The sequence below is a fragment of the Notamacropus eugenii genome, chromosome 1 (genome assembly GCF_028372415.1).
Source record: "Notamacropus eugenii isolate mMacEug1 chromosome 1, mMacEug1.pri_v2, whole genome shotgun sequence".
NCBI lineage: Eukaryota > Metazoa > Chordata > Mammalia > Diprotodontia > Macropodidae > Notamacropus > Notamacropus eugenii.
Genome location: NC_092872.1, coordinates 298,159,566 through 298,180,947, shown reverse-complemented (window position 1 = coordinate 298,180,947; position 21,382 = coordinate 298,159,566). Strand labels below are relative to the sequence as shown.

The 21,382-nt window shown below is 38.8% G+C and overlaps 1 protein-coding gene across 2 annotated transcripts in view; it reads left to right on the top strand.

The window, feature by feature from the left end:
* Window positions 1-21,382, top strand: part of ATG14 (autophagy related 14) — a 61,186-nt gene that overhangs the window by 17,961 nt on the left and 21,843 nt on the right. The window contains exons 2-4 of one of the 2 annotated variants that reach the window (XM_072629288.1): window positions 12,796-12,858; window positions 15,713-15,758; window positions 16,613-16,694. In XM_072629288.1, the coding sequence (XP_072485389.1) occupies window positions 12,796-12,858; window positions 15,713-15,758; window positions 16,613-16,694 (191 nt within the window). The remainder of the gene's footprint in view (window positions 1-12,795; window positions 12,859-15,712; window positions 15,759-16,612; window positions 16,695-21,382) is intronic. The other variant, XM_072629287.1, reaches the window with a different exon arrangement.

Genomic DNA, 21,382 nt, shown 5'->3' with positions numbered 1-21,382 from the left:
TAAGAACTGTTTTGGCTGCATCCTGAAAGTTTTGGTTTACTCTTCCATCATCATATTTTTTTTTTTGGTGAAATTGTTTGTTGTCTGAAAGAGGCACATTGTGATCCCCAACTATTATAGTTTGCTGCCTATTTTTCCCTTGTTAATTTGATTAAACACCTCCTTAAGTACTTAGATGCTCTCTGTTTCTTGGTGCATTTATCTAAAGTAACTGATAATGATTTCATTATGCATGGTGCCTTGAAGCTTAATGTTTTCCTGCTTACTACTTTTAATTGTGTCTATCTTTGCTGTGTTGCCTTGTCTAAGATCATAGATTAATAGAGTTAGAACTGGACAGGATCTTACAGGTCCCCCAGTTTGTGAGGAAACTGAACCATAGAGTGGTTAAGTGGCTTGCCTAAGTTCATACAACTAACAAGAGTCTGAAATGGGATTTGAAAGGACATCCATCTCACTTCAGGTCTACTGTCTGATCCATTACACCATGTTGGATCATGTTGTCATGTTCTCTTTCCTCCTTCCTTTTAAAAATATCTGGGGGGAAAGGGTTGGCACTGACTCAGGCCTACATGTTTCAGAATGCTGATATTGGGGCGGGGGGGAGTCCACAGAAGTGGACAGGGGAACTCTTGTGGCTCAGGAGTAGTAGGGCAGGGTTTCAAGGGGTCCATATCCACTGGGAATAAAAAAAAATTCATCTGAGGCATACCAAGTTCTGCTCTGGTTCCTCATTTTTACTCTATGTGAGTCTTTGTTTAATCCACGAGTGAATGAATGAGTGAAAAGGCATTTAAGCGTTTTCTGTGTGTGTGTGTTGGGCACTGTGGTGAGTATTTTGATGTAGATAGGTACAAACAAGACAGTCCCTACTCTCAAGGAGATCATGTACTAATAAGGGAAGACAACACATGCTGTAAGAAGTAGTGGCAGGTAGGAGGGATGCATGGCATCCTGCTTGGGGAACATCCAGGAAGCTGGCAGCAGCCTGGGTTCTGGGCAAGATAGTCACTTATGAGTATCCATGATCCCAGGAGTAGGTAGGATTCCTTTTCCAGTTGGAGGAAGATGGCTAGAGTAGAGTTAGCATGGTTTGGAAATGGCCAGGAAGTGTATTTCTTGTGAATAACATTGCTTGATTTTTCTTTTGAATTCCTTTTACTGCTCTCTTCCTTTTTATGATGAATTCTTCCCATTCATGGTTATGATTGGCATTTGTGCATTTCCTTTCATCATATCCCCTCTTTACAAAAGAAGGAGGTGGTGAAAGAGATGGCATATATGCACATTAGTCATCTGTAAATGGTCTGAGTTTGTTCCCATTTCTCTACCTTCTCTCTTGAATAACCCAGACCCCACTTTCTGGTTCTCTTACACTTATCATTCTTTCCTTTTAAATCTGCCACCTGCCTCCTGCACTCCCCACCCCTCTTAAAGATTCAGCCTTTCAAGCTGAAGTTTATTTTGCTTGTGACTATTCCCTTTCCTCATCATTCCTGACCCTGGGAAAGGGAGGGTTTTTCCAGCTGAGTTTAATGTTTCTGTAACAAACTTTCTCTGTGTGTATTCAGCTCTCATTTGTCTGGTTCAGGAATAGTGAGGTTCATGAGCTGTCTTTTTCCTTTCCTCCATGTAATCTCCTTGAGCAATCCAATTATGAGAAATAAGTTCTTCATTTTATTCTCCAGTAAATTATTTTTTTCTTTCTTAAAACCAACCATATGAACCCTTCCCTGTCCCACCCCTCCGGCCTCCCACTGCCAATGCCCTCTTGTCTTTGTTAGTTTTATCACCTTTGAAGACCATGGGATTCTAAAGGGTCACTTATCTTTCTATGAATATAAACACTTTATCATTTCACCCCTTTCTGTTGCTCAAATGTATTTACTTTTCTCTGGTCTCTTACGTTTGTGTTTCCAAGATTGTAACATACCCTCTCTGGTCTTTTCATTAGGATGCTACAGTCGTCTTCCACTAAAGATACTTTTTCTCCCTTTAGGATTAAATTACAGTCAGGTAGGTGATGCAATGGATAGAGTGCCTGTCCTGGAGTCTGGAAGACCAATCTTCCTGAATTCAAATCTGGCTTGGCACTTACAGGCTGTGTGACTCTGGGCAAGTCACCTGACCCTGTTTGCCTCAGTTTTCTCATCTGTAAATTGAGCAGGAGAAGGAAATGGCAGACCATTCCCACATCTTAGCCAAAAACAAATAAACAAAAAAAAAATCCCAAAACCATATGGGGTCAGGAAGAGTCAGATATGACTGAAAAATGACTGAACAACAGTGTTATGTTCCATTTTGTCAGATGAGCTATTCTGTGTTGTAAGCCGTTATGTTTTGCCTTTTGGGAAGACATATTCCAAAATGTTCTCTCATTTCTTTCTAGCCATTGTCTTATTAATTAGTTACTTAGAACACTCTTTTATATAATAATTTACCATACTTTTGAGAACTGGTCATATAAGAAAACCATCTTTTTAAATAAAAGTGTACTTTTTTTTTCAGTCAGCAAAAATCTCCATTCTCTCCCACCCCACCCCCCATGAGAATTTTTATCTAGAATATTTACTTTTTAGAAATAATTTTTTCTATTAATTAATCTAAAAGTATTTATTTTTAGAAAATTTTGAGTTCCATTTTTTTTCCTTCCCTACAGCTCCTCCCTGCCCATTGAGAAGGCAAGCAGTATAGCCATTACACATGTGAAGTCATGTAAAATGCACCCCAGTTAAAAATGAAAGAACAAAACCCCTGTTACAGACATGTATAGTTAAGCAAAATAAATTTCTGCATTGGTTGTGTCTAAAAAAATGTCCCATTCTACTCTCTTGAGTTTCATCCTTGGTCTTCTGGGATTGTGGTGTTAGATATTACACTGATTAGAGTTCTAATTCTTTCAGAGTTGCTTGTCTTTACCACATTGTCTGTTCTTCTGGTTCAGCTCACTTCAGTAAACATTTATTAAATGCCTGGTGTGTACCAGGCACTGTGCCAAGTGCAAGACAAAAGCAGCTCACACACTCAAGTGGCAGAGACAACATGCAAATATGTATGCAAAGCAAGCTATAAGCAGGATAAATAGGAAACAACAGGAGGAAGGCACTGAAATTAAGGGAAGAGGCTTCCTGTAGAAGGGGGGATTTTAGTTGGGACTTCAGAGAAACCAGGGTCAGAGCAGAGACGGAAGGACATTCCAGGCATGAGGGACAACCAGAAAAAAATGTCCAGAAAAGAGAGATAGACTGTCAGGGGCCACTATCACTGGATCAAAATGTACCTGTTGGGGAGCAATATGTAAAATGACTGGAAAGGTAGGAGGGGACTATGTTATGAAGAGCTTTGAATGCCAAACAGAGCATTTTGTACTTTATCCTGGAGGCAATCAGAAGCCACTGGAGTTTACTGAGATGGGGGAGGAAGGTGGTAACATGGTTGGACCCGTGCTTTAGGAAGATCACTTTAATGACTGAATGGAAATCAGACTGGAGTGGGGAGAGACTTGAGGCAAGCACACCCACCAACAGGCTATTACAGTAATTCAGACATGAGATGATAAGCACCTATAGTATATAGTGGTGGTAATGTCGGAGCAGAGAAAAGGGTATATTTGAGAAATGTTGCAAAAGTAAAATCAACAGCCCTTGGCAACCCATCTCTTATTGGGGGTGAGAGGTAGTGAAGTATCCAGTTGGACACCAGTTGTGGAGTTGGGAGATTGGGCCAGCAGTAGAAGGTGGAAGTTTCCTTGTGCTGTTACAGAAGTGGTTGCTTTGGGGCAGATGGAAGATTCCCATCCTGGCCCCTAGTAGCCTTTCCTCAGGAGACACAGTGTACTCAGCAGGGGATGGGAAGCTTGAGACCCTAGCATGTCCTGGTCTGAGGTCTTCACTCTGCATCACTTCATACAGATCTTTCACATTTCTCTGAAACTACCCCCTTCATCATGTCTTACTTCATAACAATATTCCATCACATTTATATACAGTAACCTTTTCAGTAATTCTGCCTTTGAAGGGCACCCCTTCAGATTACCATTTTTTGCCACCTCAAAAAAGAGCTATAAATATTTGTGTGTGTTCTATTTTAGGACTAATAATTCCTTTATTCTACCTGTCTTCAAATTCCCCCCTTCTCTTCTTTCTTTCCTATTTCCCTTTTCAGTGAAATGTATTTCTTATATCTGGCTGTGTATTCTTCCCTCCTTTAATTAGCTTGTTTGAGAACAAGGTTGAAGGGCCATCCTCACTTCCCCACCCCCACCTCCTTGTTTGTAGTCATGTCTTTGTGAGCCCCTCTCCCCATTGTGTAAGATAATTTTCCCTAACCTTACTTTCCTCCCTCACCTCCACCATGTTTATCTTCCCCTCTCTTTCCATTCTTCTCTTGGTATTATCAAAATATAATAGAACTATTAACAGTTTTTGTCTAACTAGACTCCTGTGACCCTGATGATGATAAGGTTGAGAGGAAAAAATTATATTTGAATATAAACATTTATTTGTGCTTAGTCCCTTATGATTATTCATTCATTATGTTTCTCATAACTTCTATATTTGAACTTCATAGTTTCTATACAACATTGGTCTTTGTATCAGGAATACTTAGAAGTCTTCTATTTAACTAAAAATCCAATTTTTTCCCCTGTAGGATTATATTCACTTTGTTGCGTAAATTATTACTGGCAGGAAACCTATATCCTTTGCCTTCTAGAGTATCATCTTCTGAACTCTCCATTCCTTTCATAGGGGTGGCTACTATATAATGTGTGGTCCTCATGACATCTCCTCAAGGCTTGAATTCTTTCTGAGCACAGTATTTTTTCTTTTCCCTCAAAGTTCTGGATTTTTGCTTTGACGGGAGTTTTCATCTGGGAGTTTCTTTCAGGATATGACTGATGTATTCTTTCTATAACGCTTTCCCCTGTGGTTTTAAGAAATCTGGCCAGTTTTCTTTAAGATTTCTTGAAATACAGTATCTAGGCTCTTATTTTTAGTTATGGAATCCAGATAGCCCAAAAATTCTTAACTCTTTTCTCCTCAGTTTCTTTTCTAGATGAGTTTTGATTATGAGACACTTTGAATTTTCTTCTGTTATCAGTCTTTTGACTTTAATATTTCTTTTTGTCTGATGATGTCATCTCTTTCTATTTGGTTCATTTTAATTTTGAGGGAGTTTGTTGCTTAGACAAAATTTTATAACTTTTGCGACAAGTTATTAATTCCCTTTCCACTTTTTCTCATAGTTCTCATTTCTTTTTCCTTCCACCACTCTCATTTTGTTGGTAAAAACATTTTTAAAATTTTTCTCTTTACTTTCGCTTCATCTCTTTCCTGACTTTTAGTTGAATTTGTGCCCAGGCTTTTTTTTTTATTTGAGCCGTTGCTTATTTACATTTTGGGCCCTTTCTCATCTCATGAATTTGTGTCTTGACTGTCCTATTATTAGCTTTTATAGTTGGATTCTGTTTTTATTTTGCTCATTCTTCCAGTCTACTTCCTGACTTTATAGTTTACGTTGGGGCCAATCTCTGCACACTGATCCTGCTGCTGCTTGCTTCTTGGGGTATTGAATGTTATGTTGTTCCAGGATCTCAGAGATAACTTAGGTTGGGACGCTGGAAGCTAGAGTAGTCTGATCCCAGGACAAAGTCTGACTGCCTTCCCTCTACACTCAACCTACCCCCCTCCCATCTGAGTTCTGTAAGTTCTGACCTGGGTTCAGGTCTAAGAAACTGCAGACTACTGCTGGACTCAGCTTCTGTTAGCTAGCTGGGGGAGTCTACTGGTTCAGTGATAGAATTGCAGGCTTCCCTTTAGTTTGGGATTCCTGCCCTGGTTTTTCCTCTGTAGGCTTTAGACTGGACTGCAAGCTGGAACTGAGATTCTCCTTTGTTCCTGGAGTGTGATCCACACTGCTGCTGCTTGCTTCTGAATTTGATCCATCTCAGTAAACTGCACAAGGCTTTCTATTGTTCCCTCCCCAGGAATTTCACCCCTGGGTACAGATCTCCTCAGTCTGCCCCTGGATCTGTGACCCAGAACTGCGTAGTGGGTGAGAAAGCATTGATAGACACATGTTCCTGAGTTCCTGGCTATATATCTAGGTGTGTTCTGGGACCTTTTGTCCTGGTATACAGTTTCTCCTTGTGAGCTGGAATGTATATTCCTAGAGCTTAGGAATCCATAATGTACAAACATCTCTGTTTCCCCTATGCTATGCTGAGCTGGAAAAATGACTCACTGTGACTTTTTTACCATCAGGATTCTGTCTGATACATTTTCTAGGTGTAGGGTGGGGTGGGGGGGTGAACTTTCTGGACTTATTCCAGCTGCCACTCAGCCATCTTAGCTCAGCTTCTCTCCTGTTTTATTAACACCAGCATTCTGTTGTTTGTATTGATGAGATTCAAATAGATTGATCCAGGAGAAGCCCATTATATCATGTGCCACTTAAAGCCACTTTTGGAGACAAGTGATATTCAAACAAAACTGATTTCGTCCCCTCTGCTCTGCCCTGGGCTGAACAGTGGAGTAATGATGTGCCTAGATATACTTGAAACTCTGACTTACCCTACCCCCTTTCCTACGTGTCCTTGGTTACCTCATCTCCCTGACCATGGCAGGGATAAGAATCCCTCGCTTCTCCTGGTTAGTGGGTGTCTCCCTTAAGGAGCCATCTGTCTGAAGTGACCATCTCCCTTGGTGGGGAGGGGCCTCTCCTAGGGGGGCAGGGCTTTCTTAAGGATCAGCTGTCTCCCTTAAAGAGCTGCCCCACCCCCACCCCTAAGCTGGGGTCTCCTTTAAGCTTCTGTGCCTTTTCCATATAAGCTTCAGCACCATTCCCACTAAGTTTCAAGTTCCCTAAGGAACTTCGCCTGGCTTGTCGGCATCACAATAAACTTTGCCACTTGACTGGAAGATTGGGTTTGTGAATTCATTCCAGGGATGCCACCCTATACCCTGACATTTTGGGGGTCCCATCACCCCTAAATCATGGCATTGCACCCCTAAACTGCATCAGTATTATATAGCTGTATATGATGGAATACTGCATTCTTAGAAGAATCAGAGTTGAAGACAGTGACTCAGAAAGCAGTGCATAAAAGCATGGCAGATTTAATTATGTTGTAGTATCCAGTCAAAGCTGAATTCGGAAGAATCAGTGTAAAAGATGTTATCAACATGTATGACTAGAAAAGGAATCAATATTATGGGTCTTGCCAGTATGTTTCAAATGTCAAGGTTTGAGCTAAGGAAAATATTGCCACAATTATCCATTAAACATTTATTGAGCACCTGCTGCTTGCCAAACACTGCACTAAGCAAAAAGAGGCAAAAGACAGCCCCTGCCCTCGAGTATCTTATCATGTAATGGGGAAAACAACATGCAGACAAACATATAAAGCAAACTATACACAGGATAAGGAGGAAATGATTTTAAAAGAGAAAGCACTGGAATTAAAAGCAATTAAGGAAGGCTTCCTGGAGAAGGTAAGATTTTATTGGGGACTTAAAAGGAAGCCAGAGAGGTCAGTAGTTGGAGAGGGGGAGGAAGAGTGTTCAGGTATGGAGCAAGGCGGGGGGTGGGGTGGGAACAACCAGAGAAACACCAGGAGGCAGAGATGCAGTGTCTTGTCCACGAAACAGCTAGGAACTCATGGAGTTATCCTAGGATTAGCAAGTTTTGAGATCTGCCAAGTCAAGCACTAATCAAGCACACTGCTTTTTGCCTGGTGCTTTCCTGGGGCCCTGGGGATGCAGTGACCAAACTGAAATATCCTTGCCCTTTAGAAGCTTTCACTATAGCTGGGGGACACAACTCACTTCTATGTAGATCTATACAAGTAGATGCAAAGTGGTTTTGAGGAGAAGCACTAGGAAGGGATCAGAAAAGGCTTCATGGAGAAGGTGACATTTAAGGCCTTGAAAGGCCTTAAAAGAAACTGGGTATTCTAAAAGGTAAAAATGGGGAGGGAGAGTGCATTCTAGGAATGTAGGACAGCAAATACAAAAGTATGGCAGCAGGATAGAAGACTGTAATGTGTGAGGAATAGTAAGAGGGCCAGTTAGGCTGGAGTCAAGTGTACCTAAGGGGCTGTCATATGTGTAATATGGTTGGAAAGGTAAGCGGGGGTCAGGTTGTAAAAACAGCTTTTACAAACAAGTAAAAGGTGTTGAGGGCTTGAAATACAGGGGTGGTTATATGAGTAAAGAAAAGGGGAATGAATTGGATCCAAGAGCTGTGATAGAGGTGGAAATGAGAAGATTTGGAAACTGATGGGATATGTGGGGTAAGAGTGGAGTTGAGGATTACACCAAGATTATAAACTTGGGTGGTAACCTTGTCAGTAATAGAAAAGTTCTGAAGAAGTATGGGTTTTGGGAAAAAGATAATGAGTTCAATTTTAAACACGTTGAATTTGCCAGGCCAGGTGTCTTCCCACTGGAACGTTTACCACTTCCTGCTGCTACCTCATAGTCAACCTCAAGTGAAAACACCTCAAACCACGGATATACTAGTACCCAGTGACCTGAGCCTTCCATCTCCTGCTGGGCACAGCACATGTTTTCTGAGGAAAGACTGCTTCCTCCCCAGAGCAACTACTCCCATCTATACCAGCACAGAGCATCTTCTGCCTCTTGCAGTCAATCCCAATCTCCCAGCTGGTATATGGAAAGCCTCTGGTACAAATTAAAATAACCCTCCCTTTAACTTCAGGATTCCCATCTCCTGCTGTACCTGTCCTTTCAGGGTGCTTTTGAGTAGACCCTTGAAGATGTCTTGGTCATACCTTTCACATCCCAGTGACTCTGAACTCCTTTAGATCATTATCCAAACTGTATGTAAGGAGGATTTTGTTGTTCTTTCTTAGAATTTAGTTTCTCAGAATCCATGACCGTGGCAATCTCTAGTTTCCAGGTGTCAGATAATAACTCCCAGAATAGCCTCAAGGATCCTAGACAGTAATTCCTAGAATCATAGAGGTTGGCAGTCCTGAGACTTTGAAGTGAAACATAGGGATGACATAATGTGATACTTACTACTCTTGCACTGAATTGCTAAAGTTAACCAGTGAGGCTGTTGCTGGCAATATGCCTTCTTTGTCTGTTGCCCTATAAAGCAAGAGGGCACTAGTCAGTGAGTGGGAACCCATAGGTGAACATGACAGTATAATGCTGTGTGTGCCTTGATCAGCTTCCATCATGGCTTAGAGGGGAGAGTCTGTATTTACCTCTACTGTCCCCCATTGAGGCTTAAGGGATCTTGTAGGAGTTGTAGCTCCTGCTATATTCTAGCTGACCCTGTGAGGAGGGTGATTAGGGAATGCTGTAGGAGTTGGTGCTCCCATCATCAGCAACTCCCACTGAGAAGACTAGACTAAAATAAACTAAGATTATTAACCCCTCCTCAGCTGTATTCCTGTCTGACCAGATCAAGAGTAAACCTGTTAGAGGCTGGAGTCCAAAAACTCCAGTGCCTCCTTTATGTTATGTGTGAAACACAAACCCTACTCTATACCCCCTACCATCCAATTCCTCATTCATATCCCCCTCAACCTTCTCACCCCATTTCTTCCTTACCTGTTCCATAGGCAACAAACTTTCCTTCCTCTTAAATCTATTCCTCTCCCATCTGACTTGCCCCAATAACATAGCCTCCCTGGCCACCCTTTCCAGTACTCATTCTCCTCAGCTCACTAATCGAGACTGGGGAGTTAGAATATCCCTTGCTTCCCATCGCTTCTCCCAAGTTCTCCCCTTCCTCCTTCATTCAGTAACCTTTTCCTTTGTGGTTCATGCTATTCATATCTACTACCTAATCAAAATCCTTGTAGCAGTTGTCTACAGACTCCTCAGGTCATGCCCCTTCCTTCCTCAATGAGTTTGATACCTTGCTTACAATTTTTCTCTCTTCCCCAATTGCTGCCCTCATCCTAGGAGACTCCAGTGTATGTATTGATTCTTCCTCAAATACCCTAACCATTCAGTTCCTCAACCTGCTTCTCTTCTATGAGCTAGTCGTGCACCCCACCTCAGACACACACATACAAAGGTGCTCATATTCTCAGTCTTGCCATCACCCACAAATGTATTTCTTCCACGGGCAAGAATTCTGAAATCCTCTTATCTGGCTATAATTTGGCCTTTCACTTCCTGGCCTGCAGTCCCTTAAAAATCCCTACCTTTCATCCACACCTGCATTGCCTTGAACTCATCTTAAACTCATTATGTTCAAACCAGAACTCACTATTATTTTTCTCCCCTAAATCCTCCCCTACTTTTCTACCTTCCCTATCTCTGTTGAGGACAACATCATCTTCCCAGTCCCTCAGGCTTAAAAACTGGAAAACATCCTGGTACTCCTCACTATCTCTCACCCGTCATATCCAAACTATTACCAAGGCCTGTTGGTTTCACCTTTGCAACATCTCTTGAATAAGCCCCCTTCTCTACTCTGACACTACCACCACTGTAGTGCAGGCCTTCATCATCTCAGACCTCTGCAGTAGTCTGTTGGTGGATCTACTTGACTCAAATGTCTTTCCAGTGATTTTCCTAAAGCACAGGTCCATTCATGTCACTCCCTTCTACTCAGTAAACTCTAGCAGCTTCCTGTTGCCACCAGAGGCAGATACCAGGTGCTCGGTTTGACTTTCAAAGCCCTTCATAGCCTAGCCCCCTCCTGCTTTTCCAGTTTTCTCACACCTTACTCCCCCAACAGGTACTCTTTGATTCAGGGACACTGGCCTCCTGGTTGTTCCCCTGAACAGGACACTCCAATTCTTAGCAGTGAGATAACATGTAAAGGGCTTTGCAAACCTTAAAAAGTGCTGTATAAATATTCAACATTTAGCACAGTGTCTGGCTCAGACTGCTTACTATATTCTTGTTGATTGAGACTAGGGCTGGATTAACCAACTGGAAGATTGCCAGGAACAGCAAGTTTATGGCTAATTGTCCTAAGGTGATTCAGAGTGGTGACTGTAAGTGCAGGCATTTTTATATGACGTATAACAAGATGAATCAACAAAAATTCCAAATCCTACAATAATCAGCTCATGGCATTAAGGAATGACCCCCTGGGTATTGAGTATTGCATTGTTGACTAATCTGGGGTAAGTATTAATGCATTTGTTATTTCAGAGAGTTGTTCCCTGTTTATTTTCAGTGGTGAGGACACCTGAGTTGTGCAAGCAAAAAAAAACAGAGGAATGCAAGCTGCAGTAGGGTTACAACAGGGTACAAAAACAAAAAGCAGGGCACTTTGGATCATGAAGGGACAGTCTATCAGGAATTCAATCTAACAAACATTTATTTGTGCAAGGTACTGGGGATACAAAGGCAAAAACAAAAAACTGTCCCTGAGCAAGGTGGAGGTGCTTGTACACAAAGAAATGAACACAAGGTTGTTTGAGAAGAGCAAGAATACAGAAGGGTGGGGAAACGTGGCTGAACTAAGCCTTGAAAGAAGTGAAGGCTTCTTGAGAGGCAGAAGAGAGGATGAAGTTTGTGTGTGAAGGCACAGAGTTCAGGGAATAGTCGTGGGCCAGTGTGGGTGGAATATGGAGGACATCATAGGAAATAATGTAAAGTAATTCTTTTTTTAAATTTTCTTTTTCAGCATTCATTTTTATAGGATTTTTGAGTTCTAAATCCCCCCCCCCCAGATGACATGTAATCTGATACAGTCTATACATGTGCAGTCATATTAAACATTTCCACGTTAGTCATGTTGTGAAAGAAGAATCAGAACAAAAGGGAAAAACCATGAGAAAGTAAAAAGAGAGAAAATAGTTTGCTTCAATCTACATTCAGAGCCCATAGTTCTTTCTCTGGATGTGGATTGCGTTTTCAACGTAACTGTATTTTAAGATCTTGGAGAACTGGAAACTATGTGGTTTTAGGCTTGAGCCACATAGGTTGGCCACGTTGACTACATGGTCATGTTGGCCACAAGTCAAATCATAGAATCGTAGAGTTTAAAATTAATTTTGAGAGGTTAAGATGCCTTATCTTCTGCCTTGAAATCATTCTGATTTCAGTAGCTTATTCAATAGCTTAAATCATTTGGATATAGCGATATATAAAATCTTGTTGATTCTTTTTGCTAGATAACTGCTTAGAGGCACTGTCTAAACTGATAGAACCAGATATTTGTACAGTACTTTGAAATTTTCAAGGCATAGTCTCCATGGAAAAAGCATATTTACCATCTTGGCCCAGTGTGTGCTATAAAATTTCTTCCTAAAATATAGCTTTTATAAAAAGCTTAAATACATTCTGTTCAGTGATTGATTCTTAGCCTCTGACATTTTTTTTTTTTTCCAAAGAGAACTCAGTTTAGAAGTATGGCTTCAATTTAGCATTATGTCTATTTAGACTGGTACATCAGGATCACATGAGACATGTCAAGTGCTTTGCAAACTTATACTTAAAATACTGTAAAAATGTGAACTATTATTATTATTGGTAATTAAGCTGTTTATGTAAAATAATTTTTGGATGACCTATGTGATATAGAAATAGAAAATGGAAACCTTCATTCAATCTAGCTTACATTTTTTATTTTGATGTGCCTACCTACCATAGAAACTAATGCAATTAAAAATTGTCATGGACTTATATCTTTTTTTGAACGGAAAATAATGAACCCCTTATTAAAATAAGCATGAGATATAGTAGTACTTTGTAGATCATATTGTAAAAAATTTAGCTCTTAACAATTCACATACCTTAATAAACTTTGAAAATGTATAAACTAGAAAAATTGTTTGGTTTTTGTTTCTCACAGGTTTGTAGACAAGAAGGAGAGGTTAAGTCATCTTAAAAGCAAGCAGGATGAATTCCGAAAAGAGTAAGTTGTTTATTTGCAGAGAGTACTCATTAACCATTTGGCCCAATACCTTGTTTTTGTCTGTATATGTTACATGATATTGAATGTAGTGGTGGTAGTTGTCCTGGAAAATATAGATGGAGACCTTTTCTCCCTACCCTTTCCCAAAGGTGTGTGGGAGTTGTGTCAAAATATGGGACTCTAAAGACTCGACTTGGAGAAAGATTGGACAGCTAGAAAATCTTGAGATCATATCTATGGTAGTGTACTAGTAGAAAGAATGATAAATTTGCAGCAACAGGTCTCAGAATGAAAACTTTGGGAGTAATTAATAAACAAATTAAGCAAAAGCTAGTGGTGGCTGCATCACTTATAGAAAGTTAGCCATCACAGTCTGTTTTTCCCTCCTTATCCAACCTAATTCCCTACATGAATCCTTGTCTTCAGTGAAATTAGTCTACTAAGAGTTCTTAACCTGAGATCCTGGTTTTGTTTTTAATAATACTTTTATAACTGTATTTCAAGATAAATGGTTTGCATTATATTTATTTTATGCAGCCGCTAGGTAGCACAGTAGATCAGTTGCCAGGCCTGCAGTCAAGAAGACCTGAATTCAAATACAGCCCCAGACACTTCCTTGCTGTGTGGCCCTGGGCAAGTCATTTAACCCTATTTTCTCAGTTGCCATATCTGTAAAATGATCTAGAGAAGGAAGTGGCAAGTCACTCCAGTAAACTTTTGGACAAGACTGAAATGACCGAACAACAAAATTTTATTTTATGTGTTTAAAAGCACCATTCTAAGAAGAGATCCATAGGCTTGACAAGTTTGTCAAAGGGATCCATTACACAAAAAAACATTAAGAATCCCTGAGACTTAAAACATCTTTTCAATTTGTTCATCTTTGGACTTTGGCTCGTATTTTTACCCATACTTAGGATATTCTTCTTTATCCCTATTCCACCTGTCCAAATCCTATTCATCCTTCAAGGACTACATTGAGTGTTTCTTCATGGAGCATTCCTAGATTCTTCCAGCCTAGTGATCTCTGTTTCCTGAATTCGGAAAACTGTTTCTCTCTCTTCAGGAAATTGTCAGTCATTTATGATCTCAACATTTCCTTCATAAGGAAGTGCCAATTTTATATCCATTCCTTATTTTGATCCCATGTTACATTATCACTTGTTGTCTTCACTAGATATGGCTTAGAATGACTTTTGACTCCAAAAAGAAATCGTCTTCCTTTATCAGCAGTTTGCCATATTCCAGAGATTATGTATTTGCTGAAGGCACTCTCAACGCAATTCCAAAAAAGGAGTTCCAGAACTGTTTTGAGTAGTGATACCATCTCAAGAATATGGGAATAGTTTCCCAGGATAATCCTTTGAAGAAGACAATATCTGCTTTTTTTATCTATTATGCCAGGTTGAAAATTGGCCAATTTATTCTTGTCACTGTCTATTGTTATAATACTTGTTAAATGATTAGCTTTTTATTTGTTTATGCCTTCTGTTCTCAACTAGATTGTAATCTCCTTGATGAGGATTGTGATCCCTTATACTTATTTATAACCTCTCCCTGAGAACCTGACACAATGCCTTACATACAGAAACTGCTCAATAAATTAATGGGAAGAAGGTGACATAGATCAAAGAATATTAGTACAGAAGATTGTGTGGTTTGTCCTTCATTATCAAAGAGGACCATGACATCAGGGAAGTGATGATATGACTTGAAACTAACTTTGATTTGAGTGAAGGAGGGCTGTGCAAAGTCACTAGCCTCACTTTCTCCTCCTGAGCCATCTTGGTCCAGTGGCCAGATACTGATCAGGACTACTAGAGATGACCCAGGATGCAGTGGGAGACCTTGGCCCTTTTAAGCTAAGGTCTTTTCAAGTGCTCACTTCGAGTAAGGCAATGCCCATTCAGTGATTAGGCCTCTTTAACAAGTGAATCAAGGAATGGCCCCATTAATTTAAAAAATAATCAGAATGAGAAGGATTGCTGGCCCAAAGAGAAACACCAGAGTGGTTTTAGGCAAGCCACTTAACCTCTTTTGTGCCTCACTTTCCTTATCTGTAATATGGAATTGGACTTAATTCCATGAAAACAGTGATAACATACATATAGCCATTATGGATTTACAAAATATAAACATGATTTCATTTGATCCTCATCATGATCCTTTGAGGTAAGCAAGGCAGAATATTTTCCTCACTTTACAGATGAGGAAACTGAGGCCAAAAGAGATCAAGTCACTTTGCTAGGACTCAAACACAGATCCCTGATGCTAAGTCCAGGGCTATTTCCATAGCAGCATGCTGTCAAGCCAAATGAGTGATGTGGGAATTTCAGATGCTGTAGCAGGGTCAAAGGGAAGTGATTTTTGGTCAAGGGAGCTTCGCCTCTCAAATCATGACGTATGGAAGGCCTGCTCCGTCAGGGAAACATTGTGCACTTTTCCTTAGATATTGGGGATTGAGAAAAGAAGAAGCATCTCTGTCCTGCTTTCTGATGCTTTTCAGTTTCCTTAGAAAGTAGCAGCAGCTGACTTAATTAAAACTACTGTTGAAGTAGTACCTGCAATTCCAGGAGGTGGTGACTCTTATGGAACAAAGCAGAAATTTACGGTCTTTTAACAAGAGACAGATGGGGAAGAGGGAGATGAGAGCTGGGTATTGCAAAGGATCTGTAGAGGACAATTGGCCTGGAGAAGAAGATCTTATTTACATGAATCTCTCCAATGTTCTGGGCTGCACTGAGGGGAAAATTAGCCATATGCAAAAAATGTTATTCTTTTCAAAAAATCTACTTTATATTGATGAAATACTGTTTCATAGTTGACTTTTAAGGTTTGTTTTTCTCCTTTATAGAGTGCTTAAAGCCATTATGGAGGGAAAGTGGATAACAGATCAGTTGGTGAGTTAACAGAAATTTTTAACAAAAATTTTATTTTAATGAAAAATAAAAATTTTGTAATTTTTTTATGATTCTTTAAATGTAAGATTTCTTTTTTAAAATCAGGTTGGAGCCCAAATACTTAATTTTTCTATAAGGGAGTCATCTATGTTTATCACCAGATGTTTTTCTTATATATTTGAATATTTAGTAAAAAAGGAAAACATAAACAAAAACTTCAACATTACTTCTTGAATATAGCTTATTACAAATTTTCTTCTTAAGCCTTTATTTATTTTGAATCATTTTCAAATATTTCTCTGCCCTCAGTAGAGAAAGTATCTTTTTATCCTTAACAGAGAAGACTTGAAGGTATTAGTGTTATATTGTTGGATCTGTTTGCTGTAACTCCTTGTAACCAATTAATTGTTTTTTAAAAGTGTAAAATTGATTATGCCAAAATTTCACATTTTTGCTATTACTCATTGTTACCAGATTATTTTTTTAAGTGTAAAATATTTTTTGATGATTTTTTTGGGTGCAGAACTGCCTTTTAAGAATATTTTAATGAATCTCTAATTGTCCATGTCTACAAGAATGTGGAGCTTTTTGATTTAAAGGGTGGCAGCTCAGCTGCAGTAAAGCTTATTTGACTTTAATAGAGGATCTGGGATATTTTAACACTTCCCAGAAACACTCCAACCAGCTGAGATTTGTTCCATTTTGGGGAGTATACTTTACTTCATTTTGGGAAAGTTATATTTAATTTTTTTTAGAAAGAGGCATTTCCAAATTAAAGAGATTTTTGGTCATATGACATTTATTCATCATAAAACTTGAACTTCTCAAATATTTATCATGTGTTATTTTTTCAGAGATGGAAAATAATGTCCTGTAAGTTGAGAATTGAACAGCTGAAACAAACAATATGTAAAGGAAATGAAGAAATGACAAGAAGTAAGGATTTTGACCCTGATAATAACATCAAAATTGACTTAATATTAAGAGACAAATTTAAGTGGTATATTCTCCTTCCGTTTTTGATAAAGTGTTCTGCTTATCTGGATGTTTTGATCGAAGTGATCATAATGACATTGAGTTGAATTGAAAAGGACCTTAAAGACTATTAGTCCAACTCATGCCTGATCAGGTATCACCTCAACAATATCCCTCAAAAGTGATATGTAAAGAAAGTTAGGAAAGGACAAGAAGTAGTGTTTTGATCCCAGTAATTACATTAAAATTGACTTGATGTTAAGGGAAAAATTCAAGGTGGCATATGCTTCTTTCTTGGGCTTTTTGTTTGTTTTGGTAGCGTCTAGAAATTATAATGCAAGTAATTGCAACAACAGTATTACAATGCAAAAATAAACGATTATCTAATGATATGTTGCTTTTCTGGATTTAAAAATGGTTTTGTGACTTTGCTCCTTACTCTTTTGGCATCAAGGATCCTCCGTTTTGTTCAGTTAGCAGGAGATCTGGTCAGGCAGCAAAGTGGCGTGGCCCTTACTCATTACAGATGATCAAGCATTCTATGACAGTTCTCTTTTGCCAGGATTTGTCTTTGCAAACTTACTCCATGAATTTTTATAGATCTCTAGATTGCTGTTTAAGGTTCAGCATATGATTCCACAGAACATGAGAAACAGTTTATAACATTGTCCACTCAGGTCAAGCTTGGATAAACACTTGTCAGGGATGTCATGGACAAGATTTCTTTCAGGTACAGACTGAATTAGATGTGTTGTTCTGACATAATGCAGGGTTTACAAGGTAATTTCAAGGGTCTTAAAAGAGTACCATGCATGTCAGTCCTGTCACCACAGGGTCTTCCACCTCAGTTTTATATATATACTTCACAGGCATCAATTTGTTGAACATTGTTCTTTTGTTATTTGATGTTTGCTGATGATCCACAGTTTGCTTGGATTCTGTAGAATATGAATACGGTGGAGTCTTGATTTTCTTAGAAACTTACGAAGTCAAGGTTTCATGAGGCCTGTCTTCATAGACTGTATATATAAGAGAAGGTAATTAAAATTCAGTCCTTATATGGCCAGTGGGATAGGGGCTTGTTTGAACTTATGTTTTCATTGGTGTGGAGAACTTCCAGTGAGGACACTCCCTCGAGAATGGCTCACATTCTGCAACTTAATCTTACAAAGTTGCCTGCAGCACCAAGACTAAGTGACTTACTCAGCCCTTTGGATACTTTTACACCATATATCTTGGATTTGTAGGATTTGAACCCAAACCTTTATTACTAAGGTTGACTTTTTATCCACTTCTCTGAGTATTGAGTAGGTCAAAGGTATTTATCATTGGTATTGTGGAGAAAAGAAACAGGCAACATTAAGTAACCATTAGCATGCAGAAAAGAAAGAAAGAATATAATACCTCCAAGGCTCTGAGTGTACATAATCAGAGTTAGGAAGGTAGTCCTTATGATATTAAGATGGACACTGGCTTCAATTTTAGGTTATAAGAAATCAAAAGATGACTAAGGATAGTGATAAAGAATTAGGCAAAATTAAGATTATAAGAATAAATTAAAGATCCTAAAAAGCAAAAGAGTAAAATAAGAACAGAAAATCACAACATTTGGAGAAACCTAACTTGAGTTAGAATATTATTTTTTACTTATAAAATATAAACTGATTTATTCAAATTATATTCAATTTATTCAAATTATAAAATATGAACTTATTTATTCTCAAATTTGCAGCAACAGAAAACTTGTAGTCATTGAGTAAGAATGTTATTGACAAATCCAAATAGAAGTATAAAAGTAGTTCATTAGAAACACCTTTTAAGTTCCTGCCGCATGCAAGGCAATCAAATCTGAATTGAACCAAAAATGAGCTCTCAGTGATTTTGAATAGAAGTGATTTTCATTCAGTGTGTATTTTGTTAATCTCCTTCTGGTTTAAGGAGTTTACTAGACAGTTTGAGGGACAGACTTCTACCTCTGATTCTTCTGGACTTTATGACCACTAATTTGTCAGCACTGAAGGAATTCTAAAACTATAATAGAAAATCTGCTGATCTGCAATAGTGAAAGAAGTAGCTTCTTGTTGTTTCAATTGTGTCTGACTCTTCATGACCCTACTTGGGATTTTCTTGGCAGAGATACAGAATGATTTGCCATTGCTTTCCCCAGTTCATTTTACAGATGAAGAAACTGAGGCAAACAGGGTGAAGTGACTTGCCCAGGGTCAAAGGCTAGTAAGTGTCTGAGGCCAGGTTTGAAATCAGGAAGATGAGTTTTCCTGACTCCAAGGTTGGCACTCTGTGCACGGTGCCACCTAGCTGCCCCATCAGAGATCTATCACAATTGCAAAGTATTCAGGATGAAACATGTTATTCACCTCCCTATGAGAGAGCTGATTTAAGCATATTTTTTTTTCTATTCCTTTGTTTTCTTTGTTTTTTCTGAATAGGACTGATGCAGGAATTTATTTTGCCTGACTATATATATTTTCAGTGGGTTTTGGTTTTCTTCTTAATGGATAGAGCAGAGGGAGGAGGAAAAGTGAGAATTTGGAACTGAAAATAAGATAAAATTGATTTTTTTAAAATTACTGCAGGAGTTCACAGAATCTGATTTGAGACAAAAGTAACCTCAAAGGCCATCTAGTCTAATCTGTACATGAATAGAAAACACCTCTACAACATCCCAGATACATGAACATCCATCCTTTGCTTGAAGACCTGTTGTTGAGCAGGGTCCACTGTCCCTCACTTTCTGAAGAAATCCATTAAACTTTTGAGTAGCTCTGTTTATTAAAAAGTTTTTATCCTTACAGTGAGCCTAAATCTGCCTCTCTAAATTTCTTTCTTTATTCTTAGTTCTATTTTTCTGGTGCCAGGCAGGACAAATCTAATCTTTTTTCCTCGTGACATTGATTCAGATCCTTAAAAACAATTATCATGTCTGTGTCCAAGCTTTCTCTTCTCTCATCTGCACATCCCTGGAGTTCCTTCATCAATCCTCATATTGCATGGGCCATAGGCCTCACACTATCCTGGTTATCCTCCTCTGAATGCTCTTCCATTTATCAGTCTCTTTCCTAAAGTAGAGCATGCATATTAATTACTCTAAACCCAAGAGTTCTTAACCTGAGGTTCATGAACTTTTTTTCTCCAAATTTATTAATGTTTGATTTCAGTGTTCAACAATCACTTCTATAAGTTTTAAATTTTCTCCCCCTCCCTCCCCAAGATGGCATGCAATCTTACATGCGCTGTACACATATGTTCTTATTAAACACATTTTCACATTAGTTATATTGCACAGAAGAATTAAAACAAGTGGGAGAAACCATGAGAAAAACAAAAGTAAAAAGAGTGCTTTACTCTGTAATCCAACTCTATAGTTCTTTCTCTGGATGTAGATGGCATTTTGCATCAAGAGGCGTTTGGCAATGTTTTAGGTCCTTGCATTGCTGTAAAGGGCTAAATCTTATTATAAACAGTCCTCATACACTGTGGCTGTTACTATTCTCCTGGTTCTGCTCATTTCACTCAGCATCAGTTCATATAAGTCCAGGTTTTCTGAAGTCTGCCTGTTCGTCATTTCTTATAACACAGTAGTATTCCATTACATTCATATACCACAACTTGTTCAGCCATTCCCCAGTTGATGGGCATCCCCTTGATTTCCAGTTCTTGGCCACCACAAAAAGAGCTGCTCTAAATATTTTTGTACATGTGGGTCCTTTTCCCATTTTTATGATCTCTTGGGGATACAGTCCTATAAGCAGTATTGCTGGGTCAAAGGGTATGCACATTTTTGTAGCCCTTTGGGCATGGTTCCAAACCGCTCTCCAGAATGGTTGGATCAGCTCACAGCTCCACCAGCAATGAATTAGTGTTCTAACTCCCCCACATCTTCTCCAACATTTATCATTTTCCTGTTTTGCATGAACTTTTTTTTTTAATATATTGATAGCTATTGTAATTGGTTTCCTTTGTAAACCAACTTATATTAAGTTTGTTTTCCATTAAAATCGTGCAAACTGTTGTTTGGCCTCTATTCTTCCCATATTATATTTGTAAACTTGGTTGTTGTTTTTTTTTTTAACCTAGTAGGAATCCTTATTCTGTTTGATATGTTAACAATCTTTTCTAGTTTGGTAACCTGAAAATTTGGTTTGCAGGCCATTCAAGACTTCTTTTAAGTCAGTGGTTTTAAATGGCAAAAAACACAGGGCTGAGACAGCTCTGAGACTACTGACTGTTTTTTAGGGCTGGTCAGATTTACCTAGTTGCATGTCCATTTAACTACACTATCGCCTAGCCTCTACCTTGTCCATAAAATATGAGAGACTTTGTCAGATTATGTGGCTGAAACCTAAGAAAACTAAGTCAATCATCTAACGTAGTTTATTGTTGCCCCTAAAAAATGAGGGAGTAAGGTTAGATTGACAAGATTTTTTTCTTGATGAATCTATGCTGCCTGTGTTATTGCAACTTCCCTTTGAAATGTTCACAAACTGGCCCTTCAGTAATACATTTTTGAATTTGAAGTTCATTCTCCAGTCTGATGGCTTCTCTCTTATTCTCTATGATCTTTCTGATATCCCTCATAGCAACTCAGCAATGATAACCTGACAGATTTTTGCTACGCTTGAATGTAGTTT